The following is a 27,135-nucleotide window of genomic DNA, read 5'->3' on the forward strand; positions in this document are numbered from 1 at the left end:
CAAATCTGTTTTGATTTTGAAGCAAATCTGCTAATCTCGTTCCTAAATAATTCAAAAATCTTAATTATTATTCTTAATTACATGTTTCCACATTTTTATTTCCTACATTTGTATTTTTTTAAAAAAAAATGAAAACAAATTGAAGAAAAATTAGAAAAATATTGCAATAATAAAAATAGCAACTTCTTTGTCAAGGAAAATCGTTTAATTTTTTAAAAAATGTAATAAATGAATAAATAAATTTATTTTTATTTATTTATTTTTTAAAAACGTATAATCTTCCGAAATTAATAAATCGATGAGAAATAAATAATTTTATTTGATTTATAAATTCGATATAAATAATAATTTTTAAATTAAAAAATTGACAAAATAATTAATAACAATACAAATAAAAATTTAATAATTTATGATACGAATATTTTAATCGAAATTATAAAAAAAAATTAAAATTAATTTTTTAGTTAATTTGTAAATCAACATAAAAATAAAAATAAAAATTTTTGCTTATAAACCCATGAGATATATATATCAACATATAAAAATAAACAAAAAATTTTAATTTATTTTTTTTATCAAACTACATTAAGATTAAAATTTATATTTGAAATTTTTGATAAATATTTAATTAAGACTATTATTTTAATTAAAATAATATGTCTTGTGATTCCTCTAATTAAAAAATTATATAAAAATTAAAATTATCTAATTATCAATTTTACAGGGACTATCTAACTAAAAACTACAATAAACAATCACAATCATATTAATTAAAAATTATACTAAAAACTATAACTGTTTGTTTAAAAGCACTACTAACAGTTTAATTAAACATTATATTAAAATTAAAATTAAAAATACTATTACAATTTAGTTAAATAGTCTACTGAAATTGAAATTGTCTCTATTAAATATCTACCTAAGAATTTAATATAGAAATTGCAATCGCATTAATTATGAATTAGAATGACTTAATTAAAAAAAAAAATCTACCAACTGTTTAATTTTAAAATTAATTCAGTTATATAATTTAAAATTATATAATTAAAAATTTTACGACACCGATAAATTGTCTAATCAAATTTCACTAAATTAAAATTAATTATTAAAAATTCTATTATGAAAAATTAGATATTATTATATTAATAGTGTTAATGAAGTGTAATTTTTAAAATTAAAACAACATAAAGGGTCTAATTAAATTTTTATTATAATAAATTAGTATAGTTAAATCCATGTGTAGCATGACTTACATATTTAGTTAAAATATATAATAATTATATAAGTATTTAAATCTTGGTCAATTTAATAGTACCATGACATATTATTTATCGTAATTTGATATTAAATTAGATCATAATTTTTAAAAAAAAAATATTTGAATTAATTTTTTCCTCCAATAGTCATAATATCGTTAATAATTATATTACGTGTTATCGATACGGATAGATAACATATTTAGTTATAACATCTAATCACATATAGGATACTTCTATTCTAATTTAAAATTTTCGGTTTAAATATATTGAATTAAACATTTATTTTATTTGTGAAAAAATTTAAGATAAACATTAGCAAATAAATTTAATTATAAAGTGAATTCTTACTTGTAAATCTTATCTAAATATACATCTTCGTAAATCTTAAAAACGTTTGAGAGTAAAATTGTTGTAAAAATTTGTATTCTCGATATATTATATGTATATGCATACATATAAATTATTGTAATACATAAACAAGGTACATACAATGCATCAATCATTTTAACCTTGTGCTGCAAATTTCGTCCTCAAATATGTGAAGAAAGCTAGCATTTTATCATGATTCGGAAGGTTTTCTTTGATAATCGGAATTTGATTGAAATTCGTAATCCAAGCATGCAAGCGAGGAAAAGTATTTGGATCCATCAATTTTATGCCTACTGCTTGTTCCATTACCTCAAACCAACGTCCTAAAAATCCATAGCAGATGTCTACCAAGTTGATACTTTTGCCACCAAAATACTTGTTATCGTTCCCAAGTGCCTGCTCTTCTACTATTTTCAGTGCTTCCTTTGTCTCGTTTATCGCCTTCTCTTGCTCTTCTCCGGTTTTGTCCAATATGGAATGGAAGCTCGAATGCTGTATCAATGCAACACTTGACTAATTACTATATATATATATTTTTAATTTAGTGTTTACCTATTTTTATGTCAGTTTTTACAAACTGAAATTTAGTACTTTTCCGATTTGATCAAAAACAGATCATTTGTACTCGGGTCTAAAGAACTAACAAAGAAAATTTTGTTAAAGATACTGCAAACAGGTAACATATTTAAAGAAAAAAAAAATAGAAAGACTTGTTAAAAAAAGGATGAAAATTTGTTACCTTTCCTGCTATAAATTCAATCCAAAACCGACATTGAGCTCTTTCATAAGCATCAATTGGCAGCAATGGATTTTCAGGCCATGTTTCTTCGATGTACTCGAGGATTATCAGGGAATCAACAATTGGTTTACCACGATGAACGAGCACTGGAACCTTCTTGTAAACTGGGTTGTACTGTAACAACAATTCACTCTTATTAAGAAGGTTTTCTTCTATGTACTCATAATTCACACCCTTCAGTTTGAGTGCCCATATCACTCTGTAACAAAATGAGCTGCTCCAGAATCCGTGTAGCTTCACATCCTCCATTGTTGTGTTAGATCAGTGTATGCAAGGTGTAGATCAAGTCAACTTATAGTGGTTAGTGAAATATAATATTGTCTGGCCATAATACTCCAGTATTATATGAAAATAATGGTAGCAAGTGATTTTCTTCTTAATTATTAAAATGCATCATGTTTCATGGCTTCTTCTTCCTAATCATGAAAACTAATAATATGGTTTGTACCTTTTTTTATTTTATTTTTATTGTCATGACATGTTATGAAGAATCTCACCCAGTTTATAGTTCAATATTGAAAGCAAAGTACATTAAGATAACCTAAAATAATCTGAATAATTTGGGAGGGATGGATCTTGGATCCGATTCGCTTGTTTTAATGGCTTGTTTTCCAATTTAGTGGAGATATATAACTTTCCAGAGCTTTTAATATCATATAAGAGATTACCCATTAACCAAGATAGCTCTAGAAATCAAGCCTGAGAATGAGTGTTGGCCTAGTGTTATGTTCTGTCATCTAGGTATATATAAACAACATCGAACCTCAATTAGATAAGAAGCTTGATGAAAGCTCAAGACTAAATATCAATTCACCCAACTTCCCAACTGGGTTTTTCTTTTCTTTTAATCTTCTTTAGAAAACTGTAGCATCCTATGGCATTCTTCATGCCCTTTTCAGCTCTCAAGTTTTCTGTATCAAAGTAATTTATTGCTGAAAGTTACTTAACGCCATCATCATCTTTCCATTTTACTTGGCTGCAGATCTTTGCAACATAGATTCATACATGAGCCCAAAACTATAGGAAATAAATTGGAAGGCACACAAAAAAATGAGGTCTTACGCCATCGTACACATAGATTTACTGGCAGGATATTAGGCATGACTAAACTATTAGATGGAATTGGTTCTGATACCATGTTAGATTCAAACTTGAGACAAATGATGGTCCAACTGAACAACGCCCTTTTTGGGGTTCCTTTATTGGTACAGATTCCAGTTAAAACAGCATTGATTTGGTGGCTAGTTTTACAACATTCTTGTTCATTGTACCTGAAGCTTTTCCCTTTTGGTACAAACTTCTCTCTGAAATTTTTTTCTTTGTCAATACAGTATGACAAAATGACAGAACTCTTACCACAGGGTATCCAAATACACTAGATCAATACTATGTTTGTCATAATAACTAACCAATAGCTTTAAGAAAATGAAAATAGAGAAAATCAACTTATGATGTTTCTTTTATTCTTGATCAAGTCAACATGTCCATTATGGCCATCAAGCTTCCGCAACAAACTTGTCCCTCAAGCACTTAAGGTGCAGAACGAATTTATGACGGTCAGGAAGGTTGTCTTTGATTACTGGAACTTGTCTGAAATTCTTGATCCATGCATGCAAGCGAGGCAAAGTGTTTGAATCAAGCAATTTGACGCCCACTACTTCTTCTGTGCACTCGAACCAGTGAGCCAGCCATCCGCATACTATGTCTACCAATCCTATAGAGTCACCGTTGAAGAACTTCTTGTCACCTAAACCCTGCTCTTCTAACACTTGCAGTACTTCTACTACTTCTTTTGCAGCCTTCTCTTGTTCACTTCCTCTACTTTTGAAAAATGCAAAGAAAACTAGGCCCTGTATGATTTTCCATATTGGTTATCAGCATGACTTAAATATGTAACTAAAAGGTTAATGATAATCAGAATATATTAATTAAGATTCATGTCTACCCTTGAATAATTTCTTTAGTCAATGAGAAAAAGTATAGTCCTGAAGTATGATATTTATATGAACAAGAAGATATATGGGGTAAAAAGCCTGAAACAAAAGCTGGAAAGGAGAGCAATATGTACAGGATAAACTACCTTTTCTTCTACAAATTTAATCCAAAACCGAGCTAATGCCCTGCCATAAGCATCTTTAGGCAGCAATGGATTCTCCGGCCAAGTTTCTTCGATGTATTCAAGAATAACACAAGACTCAACAATTGGCTTGCCATCATGAACAAGTACAGGGATCTTCTTATAAATTGGGTTGTATTGTAATAACAAATCACTCTTGTTGGATAGGTCTTCTTCGATGTAATCGTACTTGACACCCTTCAGTTTCAGTGCCCATATAACTCTATGGCTATATGGACTAGGCCAGAATCCATGTAGTTTTACTTCTTCCATAGTTAGAAGATGTGGAGCCGTGGAGGTCTTCTAATGGCTATTATGTATAGGAAGTCCTGGTAAATGATGAAATATCAAATATATATTGGAGATTTCATTATCATAGTAATTAATATTGTGTTGACAAATAATAGATGTATAGAAAAAGAGGGATGACTTTTCAACATTACAGACTGTAGTTTGGTTGATCAAGGGGGATGGACTGGAATTTTGTGTACATTTTTTGTGGAAAATGAAGTTAGGTTTGAGAATTAGGAGGATAATGTGGAAGATAAGCCTGACCCAGAAAGCCCCAGTTGGTGTGACTTCCTGTAGGTGATGGAGATATGGATAACGAGTAAGATTAGAACTCAAGAATTTAATTTCGTATGAAAACGTTGTTTCATATGAGTTAACTTTTTTCGAATTTTTTAAAATACTTTTAATTAAAAAAATAAAATTTATGCTGCAATGGAAAAGAATAATTATTTATCCCATGAAATACTCTTGATCCAGAAGACAATATAGGCAAAAACAGGCATTACAAATTAGATGACTTGGTAAACATTCATTTGATTTATATAAGGATAGAACACATTGACTTTCCACTTATAGCATCATTTAGATGCTAACAACATTTCTCTCCTTTGCTTTAGAAAGAAGAAAAGCTTTTCTCTATCGGGAAGATTATCCTTGATGATCGAGTGTTGCTTGAAATTGTTGATCCATGCTTTTAAACGAGGGAACTTGTTGGCTTCGAGTAGCTTAATGCCTACAACATCTTCGATCACCCCCAACCAATGAGCAATCCCGCCAAACGCAATGTCTACCATGTTAATTTTGTCCCCACCAAAAAATTTCTTGTTTTCCAGGCCATGTTCTTCTATCATCCGTAGCATCTCAACACAATCCTTTACTGCTTTTTCTTGTTCTAAACCTTCGGTTCTATAAATTACCCACATTAAAGGACTCTACAAAAACCGAATCATTAATGTTAAATTCTTAATTAAGTTTAGTTCAAATTCCAATTCTAATATAACATAAATATGATATTGGTTTGAACAAAAATGGTAGTACAATTCTAAATCAATTTTATGTTTAATTTAAATTAAATATTTTTTATGATTTCTTCTTTAATAGGTTAAGATACAAAATAAAAATAGTTATCTATCAAATATATAAATTATGACTAATTTCTACGTATAAAATAACTAAAATTTTGAATTTTGAATAAAGATGAAATAAACTTAAATCAAATTCAATATAGCTTTGGCTTTATTGTATGAACACGATTTTGATAACAAAAAAAGATTGATACGAGATTTCTATTCTACATGTAGGAAGTGCGAAGATATACCTTGTCATTGGCAAATTTAATCCAAATTCTAGCGAGAGCTCTGTCGTAAGAGCGGGTAGGCAGCAAGGGATTTTGAGGCCATATTTCTTCAATATATTCAACAATCACCATAGATTCACTGATGGGTTTTCCAGCATGAACAAGAACTGGGATCTTCTTATAAACAGGATTGTACTGCAAAAGCAAATCACTCTTATTAGGAAGAGCTTCTTCAATGTTTTCATATGCTATGCCTTTGATTTCAAGAGCCCATATCACCCTGCAACTGAAGGGACTAGCCCAATTTCCATGCAACTTAACTTCACCCATCTCAGAGATGATTCAGAATACTTCCACTCATACAATCAGCTTTTATAGTCACTAATGGAGTCCTTCTTTCTTGGCCATCAAGCTTAGCAAAGTCTTAATTTCAATGCAATTGAGCTTTGAATTCAAACAATTATACTTAATTAATTTAATTATATAATTAGTATATGTTTCTATTCATATTTAACTTTTCTTCTAATTAATTATTAGTAAGTGATCATTAATTTTTTATAATATTGAAAAAATATGTGACTAAGTCGAAAATATATTTGTTTATCACTTTGACTTATAATTTATTCTTCTAAAGTTTTAAATTAAATACATAAAAAAAATGTTATAAATTCATAAACATGTAAAGTCTTAATTAATCTCAAGTTAGATTAATAAAAGAGATTAATCATTAAATAACTAAATCATTTAAATTGGGTAAATAAAAAATAAAAATAAAATTTAAACTTAAATAATTGATAATTCAGAAGTCTTAAACACTTATTTATCTCTAAATTTAATAGTAGCCACCTGTTTTCTCCTTTGAAAAATGAGCGCTACTTCACACACATAACCTGATAAATTTACGTAGTAGTTAGCGAAAATTTAAAATTCAATTATCTTCTATACGAAATTACAATTCATGAGACTTACAAGATTCTTTATATTACATCATTATAATATAATTAAACTGACTTTATAACACAAACTCTTATAGTCAATGAAATTTCTTTAAAATCTTCTTTCGACCTTAGACTTATTCTTGATCTAAACTAATCTGCATTGGGGGTGTGAATTGAAGTGAACTTCACAGACTCAGTAAGAAAAGTGGGCAATGCCCACAATAAAGACATGCATACACTCAATCATCAAATCTTCTAAATCAGTTTATTCAGTAAACATTCAGAATTTTTTATATTAATATCATAATTTAGGACATAAACAGTACAATAAATAACATCATTCAGCATTCAGTATCACAATTTAAGCAGTAAACAGTTCAGTAGATATTAATTCAGTATTTTAGTATCGTAAATTTTACTTATGACTTTCATATTCGTTCCCGTCAGTTTATATTTTATTTAAAATAGTTTCACTGTGTGATACCATTTCTGTCGGCATCAACGATGGCGGCAAGGATCCCCTCTATCACGTGAATACGTTACAATTCAGTTTATAGTTTACAATTGCAGTACATAGTATATATTTTATAGTTCTTATCGTTTCGCTAAATCTGGCTGAAGCCGTATCCACGAGTAAGGTTCACCACAGTCATACACCAAAAGACTACACACATCCACATCCCTCGATGATACCAGTTAAACAAATTTTCTCGTCTTTTAAAGATTTTTATGTGATTCTTTTACTAATCAGGTTCATCACTAGTGACTTACTCAGACATGCACCTACTTATATATCATATATATCATACATCAACATGCCTACACAATCAACATAATATATATACTCTATACACATAGTTATCTACTCAAATAAGTATATCTAAACATGCAATACATGCAACATGAATATATTTATATTTATACAAAACATATATGTATTCTATAAGTAGACACATACAAGTTGTTCACTCATACATACACATGTTGCACAACCTACAATTTGAATACATAATTATACTTCATACACAATATTATGTAGGTTTCTAATTATATGCAATTGTACACATGCGAATATGATAAGTTCGTAGAACTCATGGTAAAAAATTTAAACAGTTTGTAAAGTCTATAAACAAGTCATTTCAACATAAAATAAGGTTTCATAAAAACATGGGGTCCTCTGAAAGGTGTCGGAATCCTCATTGGCTTAGGTCTACGCTCTCCTCTAAATTCAGTATTGTTCAGATAATTCTCTCGTTTACAAACAAAAAATATGTGAATTAATGATGAGCACTTGTAAAAATAATTAGAATATAAAAAGGGGATCGAGTTTTATCATAGCGCAATCCTGATCACTAGAATCGCTACATGCCACCATACGTGTGTCCTTTGTTCACCATGCGTTGTTGCCAGAGTGTCACAGCTACCACACATGCCGGTGGAACCAGTAGGCACCAGTAGAACCACCCACACGTCGCCATGCTTCAGCCGGAACTCATCACAGAATGAGTTGCACGTGCAGATCCAACATGTACATGGTAAAATCGCACCAAAGGAGCAAGGAGTATGCGGGATCGCATGACCAACCATTGCGAATCTCCTTCTTCTTCGGCTGCTAATCGTCGCGGGTCTCCTTTTTTCTTAGTCGTGCGCCAAGTCCTCTCATTTTTTTGGATTCACACGGCTGTCGACTATACAGATCTGGTCATCGCACGCACCAGACCCACCTTATCTCTCTCTCTCTCTCTCTTTCTTTCCTAAGTTGTTTTCTCTCTTTTCGTGATCCACTCTCTCTCTCTCATTTTCAAAATTTTCATTTTTCCTTTAATAGACGGGAGGACGGAGAGCCCTACACGCCTCTTCTTCCTTCTTCTTCAGTGTGCAGGTTCTTACTTCGTCCTCATCTGGCGGCCAAAGGCGTACACGCCTCTAGTTGCCCTAATTTTTTTTTCTTTTTCTATGACCAAAACGACATTGTTTTGATGCTCTCAAAACAACGTCGTTTCACCTATTTTTATTTTTCATTCATTCGCATCAAAACGATGTCATTTTTGAAGTTTCCCAAAACAACGTTATTTTGGCTTTTCTTACTTTTAAGAAACAAATAAATTGGGTTTGTTTTTCTTGGACCGGGTTATTACAAAATTGTTACATTATTAGATACTAATTAAATTTTTATTCTATATAAGATTTTTATTTTTTAGGCTAATATCTTATATATTATTTTTTTTTTAATTTTAATTTGTTTAATCTTAAACTTTTTAAAGTGGATTTATATTTTAATAACAATTTTGGCAATTATAATATTTATCTAAATAAAAAAAAGTGAGTTATAGAAGTAAAACAATTTAAGAAAAAAAAAACATAAATATCATGTTAAAGATAATATAGATATTGTTGTTTGAAAGGATAATATAGATATTTCCAAGGCACGTGCAGCAACCGAATCCGTTGCCACGTCAAACCGAAAACATCCATTTTGTCTGGTAATACCGCTTTCCGCTGAGGTCATGTCGGCGCACCCGATTCCTCCTCTGCAAAACGACGATTCACTGAGTCACTGAGTCATAGAAGCTCCCTTTTTCCACAATCCATACCCCACCATTCACGTGCTCTCCTCGCCTCTCCTCTCCTCTCCTCTTCCTCCTCTCGCTCTTCAATGGCGAGGGTCGTAGAGCACGACTTGCAGGAAAAACAGGGAAAACATATTGAAGGACATGGAAATGGCGCCATTTGGGAAGAGGAGGAGACGTTCGTCGACAGACAATCCAAGAAGAGGAAGTGGAAGAGGAGAATAAACAACAGGAAGAGGCCAAAATTCCAAGTCCCTGTAGAAGAAGAAGAAGAAGGGGCTGTGCGAGTCAAGGACCCGTTGGAGGTTTTTGGCCGCGACTTAATGATGATGATTTTGGGGAACCTAGACGCACGCAGTATCGCCCTATCTCTCCTTGTGTCCCATGGCTGGCACGATGTCGCTTCGAGCGACAGGTTGTGGAGCTCCAAGGTACCATTTCTTACTTCTGCTCTTAATAACTTTTTTTCCTTAATTCTCATGTCTCCTGTTTGCGACTAGACTTGAATTTTGTTTTCGGGGTTTGAGAATTTGAGAATTTGTTTTTACTTGTTAGACCTCTCTTACATTCAGAAATAGGTTTTTTAGCTCAGATATCTCTAAATCAGAATATTACATTAGCTTTGGCCCATAAGGTGGCCAAGAACGTTATGCCCTCCCACGTCTCCTGAAATGACGAGTGGTGTCTTGAAAAATCCTCCAGTTCTGTTCCTCGCAAGCCACATAAAATACAAGGCAGCAAAAACGAGACCTTTGCCAACTTCTTGATCCTTTCTCCACGAAAACACAATCTCATAAAGCTCTCAGCCGTAGGAGGACCCACCTGAACAAACAAAACCAGTTAATGATTCTTGTCCACAATTTCCACATTATTTCGCAATAAATGAATAAGTGAGAGTTCGTCTTCCCTCCATTATAATGCGTCATGCAGACACCAAGAGACAAGACTTAGTTTTGCCGACAGACTTGAAGTATCTCATAAGTGTTGAGCCTGTGATGAATGGTTGTGCAAGCAAACAGCACTTGTCTAGGAGCCTTGTCTTTGATGGAATTGGAGCTCTCCAAAAGTCCTTGGAAACAATGTGATGGTTGGATGTTGGGTGGTTGATGAGGTGAGAAAAGAAAGATTAAAAGTGTCTAGACATATAGGTTTAAATGACCAAGTTCTGGTATCTAACTGGGAAGTTAGGTGAACTGGTTCCAATATGTTTAGGAGGTAGAGCATGTTATGAGTCTCCCTATTGGATGCGTTAAGATAAAAATGAAAGTTCCAATCTACCCATCCCTCTATGGTGGGTGTAAAACTTGATATAGGAGCATGATGTTTAGTTGATAGGTTGTACAGTTGTGGGAATTCGCTAGCCAAAGGTTGATTGCTAATCCATTTATCCTTCGAAAACAACACTCTAGAACTGTCTTCGGAGTTTAGGTGAGTGAATGGAACAAACAATGGTTGTACGTGGGAGATGGCTTTCCTGGACTTCTATAAGAACTGGATTCTTGCTAAGACATTCCATCCATCCCTGCAACCCTGTGAATTTTGTTAACCATTTTATGCCACAAAGAGTTTGATTCATGTCATTTAGTCAATATAGATAAAGTTTTTTATCTAAATTCCCAATACCAAGCCCCTTCCAAACACTAGACTGATAATGTTACTTCCAACTCACTAAGCAGTCCCTGTTCTCCTCCCTGGCCTACCATAGGAAGTGACGCATATACCCCTCAAGTTCTCTCCCTATCCCTATGGAAATTCTAAATAAGGACAAATGATAGATAGGGATACTAGACAAACATGTTTGAATAAGAGTTACCTTCCAGCTAGAGAGAAAATCTGTCTTTCCAACACTCCCACCACTTAGCCACTTTGTCTACTACCCCAGTCTAAAAACTCCTACTCCTAGGTTACCCAAATGAGACGCTTAAATATGTGATGTGCCAAGCTAATCTAGTGCATCCTATCAAACCTGTTATCTACTTGACTATACTCTCATGTACATTAATCTTGATTAGTCCACTCTTAGCCAAGTTGATTGTAAGCCGGACACTTACTGGAAACTGGGATAAGTGTGAGCTTGTTATTAATAATTCTTTTGTTCGGTTGTAGAAATAAGATCGTGTAATATCTCTTTCATATCTCTCCCTGCCAGAAACCCTTTCAATGTACCATTTTCCAATCCACCATTAGGGTAAACAGTAAAGTTGGGAGTGGGTTTCCTTGCCTCACACCTCCGGATGCTTGAAACCATTCATGTGGTTTCCTAATTATCATTACTGCAAAGCAACAGATGTTAAACATCCATTTATCCACCCTCTCCATCAAGACCTGAACCTCTTATGCTCCATGATTCCATCTAAAAAAATTCCAATTTACCATACCATAGGCTTTTTCATGATCAAGCTTGAGCATCATACCTTTTCTTTTCGGCCATTTGATGGCTTCCATAACCTCGTTTTCTATTTTAATGAAGTGTCAAGGATTTGTCTATCTTTCACAGAGGTATTTTAAGTCAGTGGTATTTGTGTCATACAGAATGTCACTAACTCTTAAAGAAAGCACCTTACTGATCCTCTTGCATACACTTGTCACTAAACTGTTAGAGACCGTTAGAGACTTGTCCTTTTTAGAAATAAGGGTAGTAAATGTCGTGTTCATGCTTTTACAAATATTGGCAATCAATTAAACTTCATCTAACATTTTGACTACGACCATTTTGAGTGCATCCCAGCAGCTTTGGGAGAAAGGCGTGGAAACGTTGTATAGGTCTGGGTCTTGTCATTCCCTAATTCGACACCACACTCCTTATTTCCCCTCCTCAAACAGTCTTTCTTGAATGGCCTTCTCACCTTTTCTTCAGTATATAGGCTCCTGTAAAACTGAGTAATGGCTCTCTTTATGGTTTCTACATTCCTCTCAACAACCCTATTCTTGTGCTCCAACTCTTTTGTTAGGCTTTTCCTTCCACAACCATTCACAACTCTATGGTAGAGACGTGTGTTTGTATCCCCCTCCTTTACCCACTTGTTCTTGCTTTTGTCTGCAGTCTCCTCCTCCAGCATCGCTTCATCTAACTTGTTTCTTGGTCCTATTAAGTGATCCTTTTGGCTTTCAGAAATATTATTCTCTACCACCTAGATCTCTGCTTTTCTTACTCCTATATTTCCAAACACCTCCTTTTCCACCTTTTCATTTTTTCCTTGTGAACTTCAATTTCCTTATAAACTTATATCCGTCCCACTCATTTGTTTCACCTTCCTGCCACCATTTTCTTATCCTTTGGATGAATTTTAGGTGTTGAAGCTGCATGTTTTAAACTGGAAAAGGGTAAGACCCATCTGATCCGTGGGGTTTCAGCATGATAAGGAAATGATATGAAACATGACATGGGATCACTTCCTGTGCCATATCGGGATAGCTATCCTCCTAATGCATAGATATCAGAAATCAGTCTAGATGTGATGACATAGTACCTCGCCTATCTACCGACCATGTGACTCGGGCATTTGCTAAAGGAAGATCTCTACGTTTACAATCTTGAATAAAATCATTAAATCTTCTCATTAATGTTATCATTCAGTTTTTCTTACGGAAACCTACAGAAGTTGAAGTCCCTTCTACACATCAAAAAGAGTTGAAAGGCCGGATGAATATGACATCTATTCCCGAAAGAGAGGTCCAAGGCTAGGTCTATTTGGCCCATAGACACTTGTAAACCACTGACACCCTTGGTCTTTCACTTTGTGCAAGACTGACAATGAGAATTTCCTCTTCACAGTATCAACCCTTGCTGCCCACCTAGTGTCCAAAATGAACAGATTCCTCCTAATGCCCCTACTAATGGAGGAAAACTCAACCTTTAAGTCGGGAACCCACACAGTATGGATTTTCATGATATTAATCTCTTTCCTCTGTCTCTTGAATCATCACAAATTCCGGATTTTTGATCTCACTATTACTTATTCATTTGTTTCTTTTTCAATCCCAACTCTATCCCATTGACATTCAAGCTTTCAATCTTCATGTACATTTTGATAATCCCCTCTCCGTCCTTGACCCACCTAATGCTACCCTCTTCCCTACCTCCTTGATTTCCCATACCACCTTATTCTTCCTTTGCATTTACGTTCTTAATGATACCACTACCCTCACCTCCTTTCCCAACTCCCCACTAGCCTAAAATCCAATTGGCTGATGGGGTTGTTTGTGTCTTCCAATCAAAGTATCTAAATTATGGCTTATTTTATTATTTTAGTTTATAATTTAATTAGTTGATATTATATAATTAAAATTCTAATAGAATATGAATATCATGTAATTAGAATTTTAGTAGAATAGTTATTTTCTAATTAATAGGTTAAGAATTTTATAAATACTTCAGGTATAATAACATAAAGGGTGATAATAAAATTATTATTATTTTTTAAAAAAATTAACAGGTACCAAACTGATGTCATTAAACGAGATAGAGCCACTAGTCGCCACTCTATCTTCTCCTAACCTGTTCTTATATTCATAATATGTTTCCTAGTTGCAAAGAGCAGCACTGCTCGTGTTTCTCTCCTCTGCTCTTTCACTATGCTGGTTTTTACCAAGCCCTCCATCAATGGTAGCATTCCATCTCTCTTTTCTTATCTTCCTCCAAACCTAGTCAGCACTTCCTTCATCTCTTTCCACCTCGTGCCGTCTTTTCCTTCTGTCATACATAATTTGAACTTCCGTCAATTTTCATTATTTTTTTTTTTAAATAAAAAGTGTGAAATATTGTATTAACATGATACCAAAACGGGAGTTCCAGCAATTCAAAAGATTTACACAAGAGTTAGAGCATCATTGACATTATTAAAATACACATCACTAATAATGTCATGACCTAACAAGATGGTCTGAAAAAAATACAGCCATATATCTTTAATGCGATTTGAATAACTAATTTTATCCTAAAAAACTCTCAAATTTCGTTCTTTTCAGATAACTCAAAAAACAGTTAATGAAATAATGTTTACAATGTTTTTTTTTTACATATAACCCATCCCAAGCCCAAATTTCCTCGCGGACAGAACCCGACACCACCCAATGAATCTCTAATAACCCATAAATCCTATACCATAGGTCATGAGCTACAGGACATTGAAGCAGTAGATGATTACAGGATTCCTCAGCCATCAGACACATATAACACCTGTTCACAAGAATTTGTCCTCTAACTCTGAGTTTATCTATTGTGAGAATCTTCTTCCAACAGGCTTCCCAAGCAAAGAAAGCAACCCTTAGAGAGACATTAGTTTTCTAGATCTGTTTGTAAGGGAAGTTCCGGTGAACCACAGTAGGATCCTTTATTAAAAAGTTGTAGTAGGATCTAACCGAAAATCTTTCAAACTTCTTTAATTTCCAAACAAATTTGTTAGGAGTTAGAGAGATTTGTTGTGATGATAACACCTTAAGAATTTTCACATAATCACTTATTTTCAATCATTTAAGTTTCTTACAACATTTATGAATCAATTTACATTTCTATTCGACCGCTGGTATGCATCTTTAATGAGCATTTTCTTGAATTAGGCGATAGAAAAAGTTCTTAGAAAACGATTTTTGAAACTGCCACCCTTCAACCATTCGTCAGTCCAAAATTTGATTTTATTATCTCTCCTCAGCTTCCATTGTGAGCATAGGCTGAACTGAGGCAATTGAGTTAAGATCTTCTGCCATAAGTCCTTGCCATGAGGGGTGGAGAGTCTACTTCTCAGGATCTTATTGAGGTCGCTCCAACGAGTCTCCACAATCCTCATCCCAACCTGTTATCCTCATTTATGTACTTCCACAACCATTTGTTAAGGAAGGCATCGTTCATTTTCACCAAAGATTTAATGCCAAGTCTGCCCAGACAGTTGGACATTTTAATGTCCTCCCACTTTACCAAGTGGTATTTGGTTCCCGTCATCATCACTCTAGAGGAAACGACGATGAATTGATTCTAGTCTCTTGGCCATCTTTGCCGGTATTGTTAAGGATTAAAAGATAATATATGGGAAGGTTGGCCAATGTACTTTTGATTAAAGTATATTTTTCACCATTCGAAAGGAAGTTACGCTTCCACCTAACAAGTTTCCTTTCAAATAATTCTAATATCACCTCTCAAGAGGAAATGTCTTTATATTTAGACCCCAAAGGTATTCTCAAGTATTTCATGGGAAACCTAATCGTTTTACACCCTAACACCCTAGCAAACAAATTTGCCTCCCCATTCCCACCAATCCTGGCCAATTCAGACTTATCGAGATTAATCTTTAAACCAGATACAACCTGAAAGCAAAGGAAAACATATCTCAAATTCGGCAAGCATCTCACATCTAGTTGGCAAAATATGAGCGTATCGTCCGCAAAGAATAGGTGAGACACCTGAACCGCATTATTCTTTTTACCTACCACGATCCCACACACAAGTTGAAGGTCAACAACCCAAGTTAAAAGGTCATTTAGAACTTCTATGATAATGATAAACAATAATGGGGATAAGGGGTCACCTTGTCTTAAATCTCTGGATGCGCCATAGAATTTGGATGGTCTACCATTGATGAGCACCGCAAACGAAGAGGTGGACATGTAGTGTTTCATCCAAGCTTACCATCTTTGGCCGAACCCTAACTTATTAAGCATGTAACCCACAAAGTTTCAATTGATATGATCATATGCTTTCTCCATATCCAATTTACACAACAGGCCATCTTTACCCCTAAGGTCATCCACAAATTCGTTAGTAGTCATTACAACATCCAGTATTTGTCTGCCTTCCACAAAGGCATGCTGACATTCCCCAATCAACTCGCTAAGCACCCTAGACAGTAATTTTGCCAACACTTTAGCAATCAATTTTAGATGCATCTCACTAAACTTATAGTTCTGAAATATTTGAACTCTTTAGGATTCATTTTCTTTCAAATGAAGACAATGATGTGGAATTTAGTGATCTAATAAATTTTTCAGTTTTATAAAAGTCCTTAAAAACACCCATGACATCATCTTTCAATAAGTACTAAAAAATTTGGCGGAATTTCATATTGAAGCCATCAGGATTGGGAGCCTTGGTGCCGTCACAAGATTTTAAGCAGCCCTCCACTTCCTCTAGAGAGAATTCCTCCTCCAGCATACTGGAAGTATTCTCGAAGATTCTTTGAACTGCAAGCCATCAAGGGCAGGCCGAACACAGGCCTCCTCATTGAAAAGCATAAATAAGTGTTGCCTGGCCGCCTCCCTTAACTTCTCATTGACCGAGATCATCCTATCCCCACACCATATTTCATCAATAAAGTTACAACCTCTTCTATGGGTGGCCAGAACATGAAAATACTTTGTATTGTGGTCACCCTCAGCAATCCACCTCTCTCTGAATTTCTGTCTCCACGAGATTTTCTCGTTTTTCATGGAAGAGGCTATCTATAACCTTAGATCTACCTTCTCGCGCTCAACATCATTAAGCCCACCACTCTCTTCTTTTAAGTCCAGCTCATTGATCTCAACCAAAATAGAATCAGATATAACCGCTTCCTTCTCCCTCTCAATCTTAGACCAACCTTTGAAGTCATTTTTCAGTTCTCTCAACTTAGAAGCAATCTTGAAGCTTGCACACCCCCTGAACTCATAAATTTTCCATTTTTCTTCAACCATGGATCTAAAATAGTCATTCTCTAATCATTTATTGTCAAATCTAAAAGGGACAGGACCCCATTGGACACCATCAGCAATAAGGCATATAGGAAAATGATCAGATGTGGGCTGGGGTAAAGTTTTTTGAAGGACCCCAACAAGTTCTCTAAATGTTGAAGTAAGATTTGAACCATTGACCTTTTGGACCAACACCCTAATTTAACACTTTTCTACCACTTTGCCAGCACAACATATACATTTCTGTCGATTTCCATTACAACACGACAAGACCAGAAATCTTCCCCCTCTTTTTTGATTGATTTCTGCCAGCAGATATTCCTTTGCCACTTGACAGACTAACTGGAGGGCAGATTATTTCCTTGGAGAGCATGTTGTTTAAGCTGTTCCTCATCCATTCTACTGCTTGTGTTTCCAACTCATCTTATAAGAATGATGGTTGATTTCCTCCTCAATTTTAATTTCTCCCTCATCCCCTTCTCATATCTGATGATTAATAGTCTTTTTTTCCACAACAAACTCAACCCTCAGTAATCCATTGAGCATAAAATAACATCCTAATTAAAGTCCAAGCAAAAGAAACAAACTTGATAAAATTTATTTCCTTGGTACTTTTAACTTTTCTTTTGAAACATGGGTGGAGGATAGGACTTGAACTTAAATAATTTAGGTTTCCTATAAGGTATAAGAGTGTTATGCTATCTGAATCTCTAACAAGTTTCCTGACAGGGTTCTCTTACTAAGTTTCATGTTTATAAGATCATTCTTTCTATTGGATTTTCTTTTCCATAAAAAATATGTTTTTCCTACCTACTTTGATAATTGGTTATATGGAAAGTTTCGAGAGAACATGTTTCCTGACTTACATTGTATTTAATTTGGACTTGACAAGATCATGATTTATCTGAGTAGTCATGAGTTATGTCTTTTTATGGGCATAGCGGATAGGAACTGATATGGATCAAATCCAGGTGTTCAGGATCATACCTTGGCTGATGTGCTTAAAATATATATTTGAGGTTTAGGATTGTTTTACCTTTTTTCTTGAATAGGTACTGATGTGGCCAAAACTTAGGCCGAGCTTAAGGGAAGTACCATCCTATCTGCAAATTTGAATTGTTAAATATTGCTCGAGGGAGGTGGCCTCTTCTTGTGAATAAGGAGATTTCCTCAACTCTAATATAGGACTTGGCAAATATTTTGTACACTTACACATTTTTTGGTTAGTTCTGTACAACAAATTTTGATGTGTACTTGCACACATTATGTAGTCTATCTGTCATGAGTTGCATACTTGCAGATGTTATGTAGTCTCTGTGTTACAAGTTGGATGTTCTTGCATATTTTTGTGATATATCTGCTAAAAACTTTTACCTATCTACCATTGTTTGATATTTCAGTTGATTACAACCAAATGAGAAATTAAGGGTATTTGATAGTTTCACTAAAAGAAGGTTTTTTTTATGGTTATGCTATGTGGTGCATGTGAAGTAATTTTAGCTGAATCTTGGTAATTCAAGATTTACTTTACCTCGATGTGCTTTTCAGTGCAAGGAGCTTTGGAAGGGAAAAGCACATATACCTCGCTTGTCACAGATCCCAAGATTATCGAAACTGGCTGCCTATTCATTATCTGTTATGGATGGAAAACGTGTAAGTGATGATTGAACCGGCAAGATCCTTCTCTTTCTTTTTCAGAGGCACCTCTGCCTAGATGAATAGAGTTTTCGTGTTCGGATACTTGCACTTAATTTGTTTTCCTTTTCGTTGTCAGACGCGTATCACGAAGGACGATCTTTGTGACCATGTTTGGGTATTTCATTTTAACAAGGTATGTGCGTTTATACTACACATTTGTTGAAAAGGGAAGAAACTGGAGTTTATACTACACATTTCAATATGGGAAGTTGTTTAGATTCTATTCCGTACTTCCTTTTTTTTCCCCTGAAAATAAAAAGTATATTTGCTCCTCACCTCATAATAACACGTTAATTAAGATAGAATGTACATAAATAAAAATGGTTCGCGTGAAAAAGATAATGGTTTATGGTGCGGCCATTTGGATTAACTTTAAAAGGCTGTCAGGAATTTGGTAGAATTAAGAGGTTAAGTTGAAATTAAAATAATAAAAAAATGACCTTAATTGTTTTTTTCATTAAAAGTTACCTATGTAACCTTTTATGCAAAATATACTTGAAAAATAATTTCAAATAAAGTTTATGAACATAAGAATTTTAAGTAATTTATGAGTATCTTATTAGTTTTTGTCTAAAATTAATTATGTTTATTATATAAAAAATAATTGAAGTTATGAAAAGAAAAGTAGTTTTCTATTTCTATAGTTGTTCTCAATATAAGTTTAAGGTGAATTCAATTCCAAGTACTTAATATATCCAACTGAAAATTTCGGGTGAAAATTAAAGTGGTATTGTTCTATCTTTTAAGTGGTAGGATTCCAATTTTTCATTCTAATAAGGGGCATAGTGGTTCAAAATAATGTTCAACCAGGGTACGAAGTCTCTAATTATTTTTTGAAATAAAAATGAAAGTGTTATTATTCACAAAGGTTTTAAGGAAGTATCACCCGATTACAAAATAGTTACATATCAATTAAGTAATCAATGACGCACCCCAAATCTTCCCAATCTAATATGTTATGACCCAGCAAAATGAAACCAAAAATATGAAATCATCTATTCTTGATGTTTACAAAGTCCATTTCGATTCTCTCAAAAGCTCTAACATTCATTTCCTTCCACACAACCCAAGAAATGGTAAGTTGAATCAAAAATAAATGTTTTTTCTGTTTACAAATACCTGTCCAAGCCCACAACTCTTTATTTACGTTATCCGGTATAACCTATCTCATCCCTAACAACTTGAACACCGACATTCATAAACTGTGAGTAACCGGGCAAAATAATAAATTGTGGTCGCATCTCTCCTCATCAGCTTTGCATAAGTAACATCGATTAATAAGAATGTTGCCCCGCATCTTTAACATATCAATAGTCAAAATATTTTCTCTTGAGGCTTCCCAAGTAAAGGAAGTCATCCTATGGGGAGCTGTAATTTTTCAGATTTATCTAAATGGACCTGCCATATTATTCTCATTGTCCTCTTTGGATATAAAATTGTAATAGGACTTCATCGAAAACCCATTCTTCTCATCCAACTTCCAGATCCTCCTATCCTTCCGAACATCCATATTAATATCCAGTACATTGAGTAAATTACAATATTAATCAATCTCCCAGTTCTACAAATTCCTTTTGACTTGTACACTCTACCCCCTTCCTCCACCAACATTTCCATGCACTTTATCCACTGTAATGTCCCTCTCACAAGCAATATTATGGATGTTAGGGAATCTGTTTTTCATTTTAAAAACCCCCACCCATTCATCCTGCCAGAATCTCACCCTTTCTCCATTTCCCACCTTCCATCCCATACATTCCCAAAATCTACTGCCTTCCCCACTGATTCTCTTCCATAAACTCATCCCATGTGGTTTGTATTTCCCTCTTCTCCCACCATCCCGCTCCCAATCCCCCAATCTCGCCTCCACCATCTTCCTCCAAAGTTTGTCTTCCTCATTACAATACCTCCATAGCCATTTTCCTTGAAGTGCAACATTCAAATCCACAATGGAACTAAGGCCAAGTCTGTCCCTATCCATAGGTTTTTTCACCTCCTCCTACCTTACCAAATGATATTTTCTACAACCATCATCATCACTCTAAAGGAATCTACATTGGATCCTTTTAAGCGTTGAAACAATGCTAACCAGAATAGTTAATATAGAAAGATAGTAGATTGGGAGGTTAGCTAACGTACTCTTGATTAAGGTAAATCTCCCCCTTTTAGACCAAAAAACTCCTCTTCCATCCTGTAAGCCTCCTCTCAACCATCTTCACAATTGGGTCCCAAGTTCTAACATCTTTAAATTTTGCCATAAAAGGAATCCCAAAATATTTGATGGGCAGCGAAATGATTTTACAGCCCAACACTCTAGCCATCTCCAGCTCATCCCTCCTATCCCCCATCATAAGCATTTCCGTCTTTCTCATATTGATTCTCAAGCCGGACACCATTTGAAAACAAATTAAAATACATCTCAAATAGAGCAAAGAGGATAAATCCGATTCACAAAAAATGTCGTCAGCAAAAAATAAATGAGACCTTCACCCTTGAATCACCCTCCCCAACTGATATGCCTCTCACCAGATCAAGCTCTCCAGCCCTCTCCATCAGCTTACTAAAAGCTTCTATAACAGTAAGAAAAAGAAGGGGTGACAGTGGGTCACCTTGGCAAAGGCCCCTCGACGCCCTGAAGAAAGACGAAGGACCATCATTCACCATCACAACAAAAAAGGTCATAGAGGGACAATTCTTTATCCATTTCCTCCATTTACAGCCAAATCTCATCCTCTCAAGCATGTAAATAACAAAATCTCAACAAATACGATAATAAGTCTTCTCCATATCAATGTTACAGATGATACCTTCTTTTCTCTGTCTCATCATATCATCAACTACCTCATTAGCCACTATAACAGCATCAAGGATTTGCTTTCCTTCCACAAATGCATTTTAGTTCTCCCCAATAATCTCGCCCAAGACCTTAGACATTCTTTTAGTCAGAACTTTAGAGATCAGTTTATAAATACTACCGACCAGGCTAATTGGTATGAAATCTTTTATGTTACTAACAGCAGCAATCTTTGGGACAATAATCAAGGAGGTTGTGTTAATAGATTGGAAAAAAACCCTAGTTCTGTAAAAATCATGAAAAATAGCCATAATATCCTACTTAATGACAGTCCAAAAATCTTGAAAAAATTTCATATTGAATCCATCTGGTCCCAGGACTTTGTCGCCATTGCATTGCCTCAAACAGTCCAGAGTTTCCTCCTCCGTGAACAGCACCTCCAGGCTCTCCTTGCTGCAAGCCAATAGTTGCCTAAAAGGAAGCTTATCCAGTCTCGGTCTCCTTTCCTCCTTTTTTATATAAAGCTTAGTAAAGTAATCCTTAGCTTTCTCCCTCAAAACAGCATTATCCCTAACAGTATCCCCGTCAAACTCCAGCCACTCAACATAGTTCTTCTTCCTCTTAAAATTTGTCAAACTATGAAAATATTTTGTATTTATATCACCCTTGTTATTCCACCTCTCTCTATCCTTTTGCCTCCATGAAATCGCCTCCAAGTTCATCTTGGTGGCGATTTACAATTCTAGTTCCCCTCTCCTCCCCCTTCCCCCTCCTCTAACAGCCCATCCATCTCCAATCGGTCCAACTCACGCAGCTCCTCTAAATTGTCATTAAGTATTCTGACAGATTTGCCATCTTCCTCCTTAGCCCATTTTTTAATCTCTAACTTCAACCTCTTCAATTTGGAAGCAAACATAAAGCTGGTCGTACCTCTTTCACTCTTCTAATTCCACACTTCCTCCACCAACTTCCTGAAACCCTCCATCTTCAGCCATTTGTTATCCAATCTAAACAGTCCCGGTCCCCAAATGATACCATCCGGGATAATGAAAATAGGAAAGTAGTCTGAAATAGATCTTTGTAATACCCTTTGACTTAACCCTGCAAGCTGCACAAGCAACCTGTTAGAAATCAAAAACCGGTCGATTCTCAACCAAGTGAGCCTTTCCGAATTGTTGGACCACGTCCACTTTCCCTCCATCAACGGGATATCTACCAACTCAAGCTTATCCACCCACTCTCCAAATTCCTCGATTTCCCTCTGATTAGCATTCTCCCTGGACCTTTTACCCTTATTTAAAATCATGTTAAAAATCATCCAACGATCAGACCACTTCACTTTGCAAGTCACGAGCTCATCCCATAAGCAATCTCTCTCCTCCCTGGAACCTCTACAGTAGATATCGAAAAAAACCCAATCATTCCCCCCGTCACTCCATTCAAAAAGGCACGAAATGGAGACCCTGCCCCTCACTGCCTCTTTACATTTCATTTTATCCCCATCCTACATCAACAGAATGCCCCCAGTCGTCCCCACCGCCGAAAGACGAACCCAATTGATTTTGCCTTCCTTCCAAAGATTGTTAATCACTTACTGATTAACCTTCTCCATCTTCGTTTCTTGCAGGTACATAACATCAGGCTTCCATTTTCTAATACATCCTTTGATAACCCCTTTTTTTTTCTATCATTCAAACCCCTCACATTTCAAGAGATTATTTTTCCTATCATGGAGACAATTCCAACAAACGAACTCCCTTCTCCTTCCCACATCTCTTCTTTTTTTCATAGTTGATAGACCACTACAATCTTTTTAATTCTCGGCTTCCTCCCTCCCCCTGCTTCTTTTTGCTTTTCTTCACTATTTTCCTCTCATTTCCTTCCTCTATAAATCTAGTTTCGATTTGCTCAAGCAGAGAGAGAATTCTATTTTCCAGACCTTGAAAAGAAACACCAAATATTTTGTTAACCTTTAAGAAATTCCTCGGGACCCAATCAGAATATTGTTTGTCCAAACTTCCCTATTCCGTCAGAGACACCGGTGCATGAACCAACTGATTCTCACAATTGATGGGTTCTCACAATTGATGGGTGTCACATTCAGGCCTTCTTCACTTTTTTTGTCTCGAACCATTATCTCGTACAACTTTAGACACCTCTTCATTAGAGTACATCTCACCTCTTGTCAGGGCTAGGGCTTCATTAACTAGTTCTCCTTCAACGTCAGAATGAGTACCCACAGAGGAATCATCGAAATATGCTTCTTCCCTCCCCTCTGCAACCACTTCCCTATACACCATTTCACTTTCTGACATTTCTACTTCTACACCATGAGAAACCCTCACTACTTCCTCCTCTTTCTTTTCTGAGCCCTCGGGAACCGATTGAAGTTGGCTCTCAGGTAACCTAATTCTTGGAGTATCGGGTTTAACCTACTTCGGTCTCCAGACTTTGACCTGCTTCCTACCCCAACTCCTACTAGGCCCAGGTTGATCAACCTTTCCACCATATGATTCCCGCTCAAACTCCCTCACGTGCCCCCTTCTCTTTTTAGATTCAAAATTTGAATTGATCTGACCCACCTCATTCAAACCCGACAGACTCTCCTGCCCTACCCGAGTGGCATTAGTCGCCAGTTTCAGCAAGGCCTCAGCGAACGAATTTCCAAATCATTCCCCCTCTTGTAGACCTAATTCTAGGCAGCACCCCGGTCATCTGAACATAAAAATAGCCTAATCCTTCATACTGTCCAACATCGGTGCACTCTTACCTCCTTTCTTCGTAACCCAATCAGGAGGGATTAACTTCACTCCCACCACCTCATGGATTGCTTCTATCATTTGCCACCACACCCCTCAACTTTCTCCCCCTCCGGAAGGACAATCCTGTTGATTCTCCCCTTGGGTCCATCTATGCCTTCCGACAGTACCAGAAACTTCCCTCTTTTGTTACCACTCAATGCCATCCAAAGATTCCTCCAACTGCTTCTTTTGCTCCTCCCTCAAGCTCTCTCCTTCTTCCATTTGAACTCTCTAAAACACTGGATGAGCCATTCAATATCACCATGCTAGAAGAAAATTGATTTCTGAAAGCCCTTTCTGTTTTCGTAGATCCTAACTCCACTACCCCCTCCTACCACGTCAAGACTTTTGCTCAACCACTAAAAATCACCTCAGGCCCACAACCATAGTATTCCGAGCAACCGTCACCGCTCAGCAATAGTTCACGAAGAAACACCAGCTACACTCTAAGACTTTCTCTCTTTCTAGGACTCACAATTTAAACTAATATCATTTCTCACGAAGTCTCTAGTTATATCCCTAAAAGAAACTGGTCCTGGGAGTTTTCTATCTTGAGCTAAAAGCATTCTGCAGATCCCCATTTTCTTTCCTCCTGTTTCCTCCGTTTCCTACATCTCAAAGGGATCATCAAAGTTTTCGTTGTTAATAATTGAACTTCAGGATTTTGTAAGAATCTCCTTAGTGTTTTTCTCTTAGCATGAGAAAAAGAGGAAAACAATCTTATATTCTTATGATATGATGAACTATTATTCAAGAGATTGAAACTTAACCTAGGATTCTCAAAAATATACAAGTATCAAAACATTTTTGGTCGTTTGTTATGCTGTTATCACTGTTAGCACTTGGAGCTTTTCGGAGGAAATCTTGAATCATCAAGAAGAGCAACTCGTGAACTATTTTTGGCATTTATTGTCCTATTACAAAGAGTTGCATATAATTCAAAGACTTGTTTTTCACTAACTAATATTTGCTACTTACAAATCTTAAAATATTGTTATTAATTTCATCAAAGTCTTCTTGAAAAGAAGTGTTGTTGTGCCGTCCATCCCAGTAACTGGACGAGGCTCTTATTGCATTGGCATCATTAGTCCTGTCAGAACCAAGAAATTTCAAGTGATTTCAGCTTGTACTTCTACTAATTATTAAATTTCAGAGGGCATATAGTTCTGACCAACACTTGGATCTTAACTTTTGAGCAAGTTCGAGTGGTGGAGTTTGCACGAGTCTAGTCAACATTATTTCTAATATTGCATGTTGCTCTCGATCAGGAGGCTCCAGAATATTGGCGAAATCTGGATCCTTACTGGAAGGGCACTGGCCCTCCCATGCGTCGGTACTTCCATCCAGATGGAAGTCAGACGGGGGATCCTGGTGACAGTGTATGGGGTGGTCATGAAAGCTGCTACTGCATTGTTACCAGTTTCATTGGTGAAGGAAAAATCAGGGAGCACTATGTGAGAATAAACCGATGGCCACCGATGTTTGTTTCTAGGAACCAAGATTGGAGCTGGGAGATGTCCAACAGCCTCTGCTGCTACTCCAGCATTCCTGATGCTGACAAGGAAGGTGGGACTGGGCCTCCTTTTTAGTTTTTCTATGTACATTGCATCCGTTTTGGTTTAGGATCATATACAATAGTCCTTTTTTCGTTTGTCTACTTAGATTACATCCGTTATGTTTTAGAATTATATACATGAGTTTTTTGCATCCATGTTTCTCAAATTCATATAGTATATTTCTCTGTAGTTGTCTTTTATGTTTGTACATTCTCATGAAAAGATTATCGGTTCTGTATAGTTATATGTCAACCATTGCCTCATGCTATGGTATGCATATGAATGTAATTTACATAGAATACTTCTTATCTAAAAGGGAAAAAGAAAAAAAGAAAAAAAACACTTTTATCTACTTTCTGCTTTCTTGTTATATATTGACACCCTACTTTCTTTCTTCTGTGTGTGTTTGTTGAGGGGGTGTACATCCCCTTTATAATTTATTACTAAAGGTATGTTTGGCAGTGGGAAAAAAGGGAACAGAAAATCGATTATTATTATTATTTTTCTTTTGTTTTGTTGTTCGTTATTGGGAGGGAGAAAATTGGTGGTTAAATTTTATTTCTTCATTCTCCTTCATAAGGTCAATTTTACCTTCTAACATCTGTAAAACCCTTAGTGGAAATCTTAACATACCATACAATTAAAATATTATAAATCTATATTTATATATAATTAAATATATAAACATATATAGATACAATAAAATTGAATAAGAGAAGCCGGAGATGAAGATGGTTTGCGGTGTGTGGCTCTGCGTCGAGTTTAGAAGAAGAATAATAATAATAAAATAAATGGTAAATTAGAAAATAAAAAAAAAAATTAAGGGTATAACAAGAAAAAATAAGCGAATTTTCATAAAATTACTGGATCGGTAGTTTAAAAAAATAAAAAAAAATTCTAGTTTTGAGAATTATGATTCAACCACCAAAAATTTATATCATATATTTGGAAATGTAAATAAATATCAAAAAAAAAAATTATACTATTA

At 35.3% G+C, this 27,135-nt stretch overlaps 4 protein-coding genes across 4 annotated transcripts; 1 reads left to right on the forward strand and 3 right to left on the reverse strand.

Moving 5' to 3' along the window:
• Window positions 1-1,637: 1,637 nt before the first annotated feature.
• On the reverse strand, window positions 1,638-3,467 carry LOC110813941 (putative glutathione S-transferase). Its single transcript, XM_022041231.2, has 2 exons — window positions 2,368-3,467; window positions 1,638-2,120 (listed from the first exon to the last, which is right to left on the reverse strand). Exons 1-2 carry the CDS (start codon window positions 2,674-2,676, stop codon window positions 1,764-1,766), a joined length of 666 nt encoding a protein of 221 aa, XP_021896923.2. The 5' UTR covers window positions 2,677-3,467; the 3' UTR covers window positions 1,638-1,763.
• Window positions 3,468-3,591: 124 nt separating this feature from the next.
• Window positions 3,592-4,876, reverse strand: LOC110813976 (putative glutathione S-transferase). The gene is made up of 2 exons (XM_022041277.2): window positions 4,508-4,876; window positions 3,592-4,277 (listed from the first exon to the last, which is right to left on the reverse strand). Exons 1-2 carry the CDS (start codon window positions 4,814-4,816, stop codon window positions 3,924-3,926), a joined length of 663 nt encoding a protein of 220 aa, XP_021896969.1. The 5' UTR covers window positions 4,817-4,876; the 3' UTR covers window positions 3,592-3,923.
• Window positions 4,877-5,252: 376 nt separating this feature from the next.
• Window positions 5,253-6,536, reverse strand: LOC110813942 (putative glutathione S-transferase). Its single transcript, XM_022041232.2, has 2 exons — window positions 6,153-6,536; window positions 5,253-5,766 (listed from the first exon to the last, which is right to left on the reverse strand). Exons 1-2 carry the CDS (start codon window positions 6,459-6,461, stop codon window positions 5,413-5,415), a joined length of 663 nt encoding a protein of 220 aa, XP_021896924.2. The 5' UTR covers window positions 6,462-6,536; the 3' UTR covers window positions 5,253-5,412.
• A 2,988-nt stretch (window positions 6,537-9,524) lies between these two features.
• On the forward strand, window positions 9,525-26,385 carry LOC110814001 (uncharacterized). Its single transcript, XM_088215337.1, has 4 exons — window positions 9,525-10,070; window positions 18,847-18,951; window positions 19,073-19,129; window positions 25,860-26,385. The coding sequence occupies exons 1-4, from the start codon at window positions 9,726-9,728 to the stop codon at window positions 26,178-26,180; spliced, it is 828 nt and encodes a 275-aa protein (XP_088071463.1). The 5' UTR covers window positions 9,525-9,725; the 3' UTR covers window positions 26,181-26,385.
• The last annotated feature ends 750 nt before the right edge of the window (window positions 26,386-27,135 follow it).

The sequence above is a fragment of the Carica papaya genome, chromosome 3, assembly GCF_054855325.1.
Source record: "Carica papaya isolate Zhongbai chromosome 3, ASM5485532v1, whole genome shotgun sequence".
NCBI lineage: Eukaryota > Viridiplantae > Streptophyta > Magnoliopsida > Brassicales > Caricaceae > Carica > Carica papaya.

Excerpts from the sequence above, each read along its gene's own strand:
- LOC110813941 (XM_022041231.2), bottom strand. The coding sequence starts at position 2,676 with ATGGAGGATGTGAAGCTACACGGATTCTGGAGCAGCTCATTTTGTTAC. Across the intron at positions 2,121-2,367 it reads TTGAATTTATAGCAGGAAAG|CATTCGAGCTTCCATTCCAT; the intron begins GTAACAAATTTT and ends GCATTGATACAG.
- LOC110813976 (XM_022041277.2), bottom strand. The coding sequence starts at position 4,816 with ATGGAAGAAGTAAAACTACATGGATTCTGGCCTAGTCCATATAGCCAT. Across the intron at positions 4,278-4,507 it reads TTAAATTTGTAGAAGAAAAG|GGCCTAGTTTTCTTTGCATT; the intron begins GTAGTTTATCCT and ends AAAATCATACAG.
- LOC110813942 (XM_022041232.2), bottom strand. The coding sequence starts at position 6,461 with ATGGGTGAAGTTAAGTTGCATGGAAATTGGGCTAGTCCCTTCAGTTGC. Across the intron at positions 5,767-6,152 it reads TTAAATTTGCCAATGACAAG|AGTCCTTTAATGTGGGTAAT; the intron begins GTATATCTTCGC and ends CGGTTTTTGTAG.
- LOC110814001 (XM_088215337.1), top strand. The coding sequence starts at position 9,726 with ATGGCGAGGGTCGTAGAGCACGACTTGCAGGAAAAACAGGGAAAACAT. Across the intron at positions 10,071-18,846 it reads ACAGGTTGTGGAGCTCCAAG|TGCAAGGAGCTTTGGAAGGG; the intron begins GTACCATTTCTT and ends TGTGCTTTTCAG. Across the intron at positions 18,952-19,072 it reads CTGTTATGGATGGAAAACGT|ACGCGTATCACGAAGGACGA; the intron begins GTAAGTGATGAT and ends TTTCGTTGTCAG.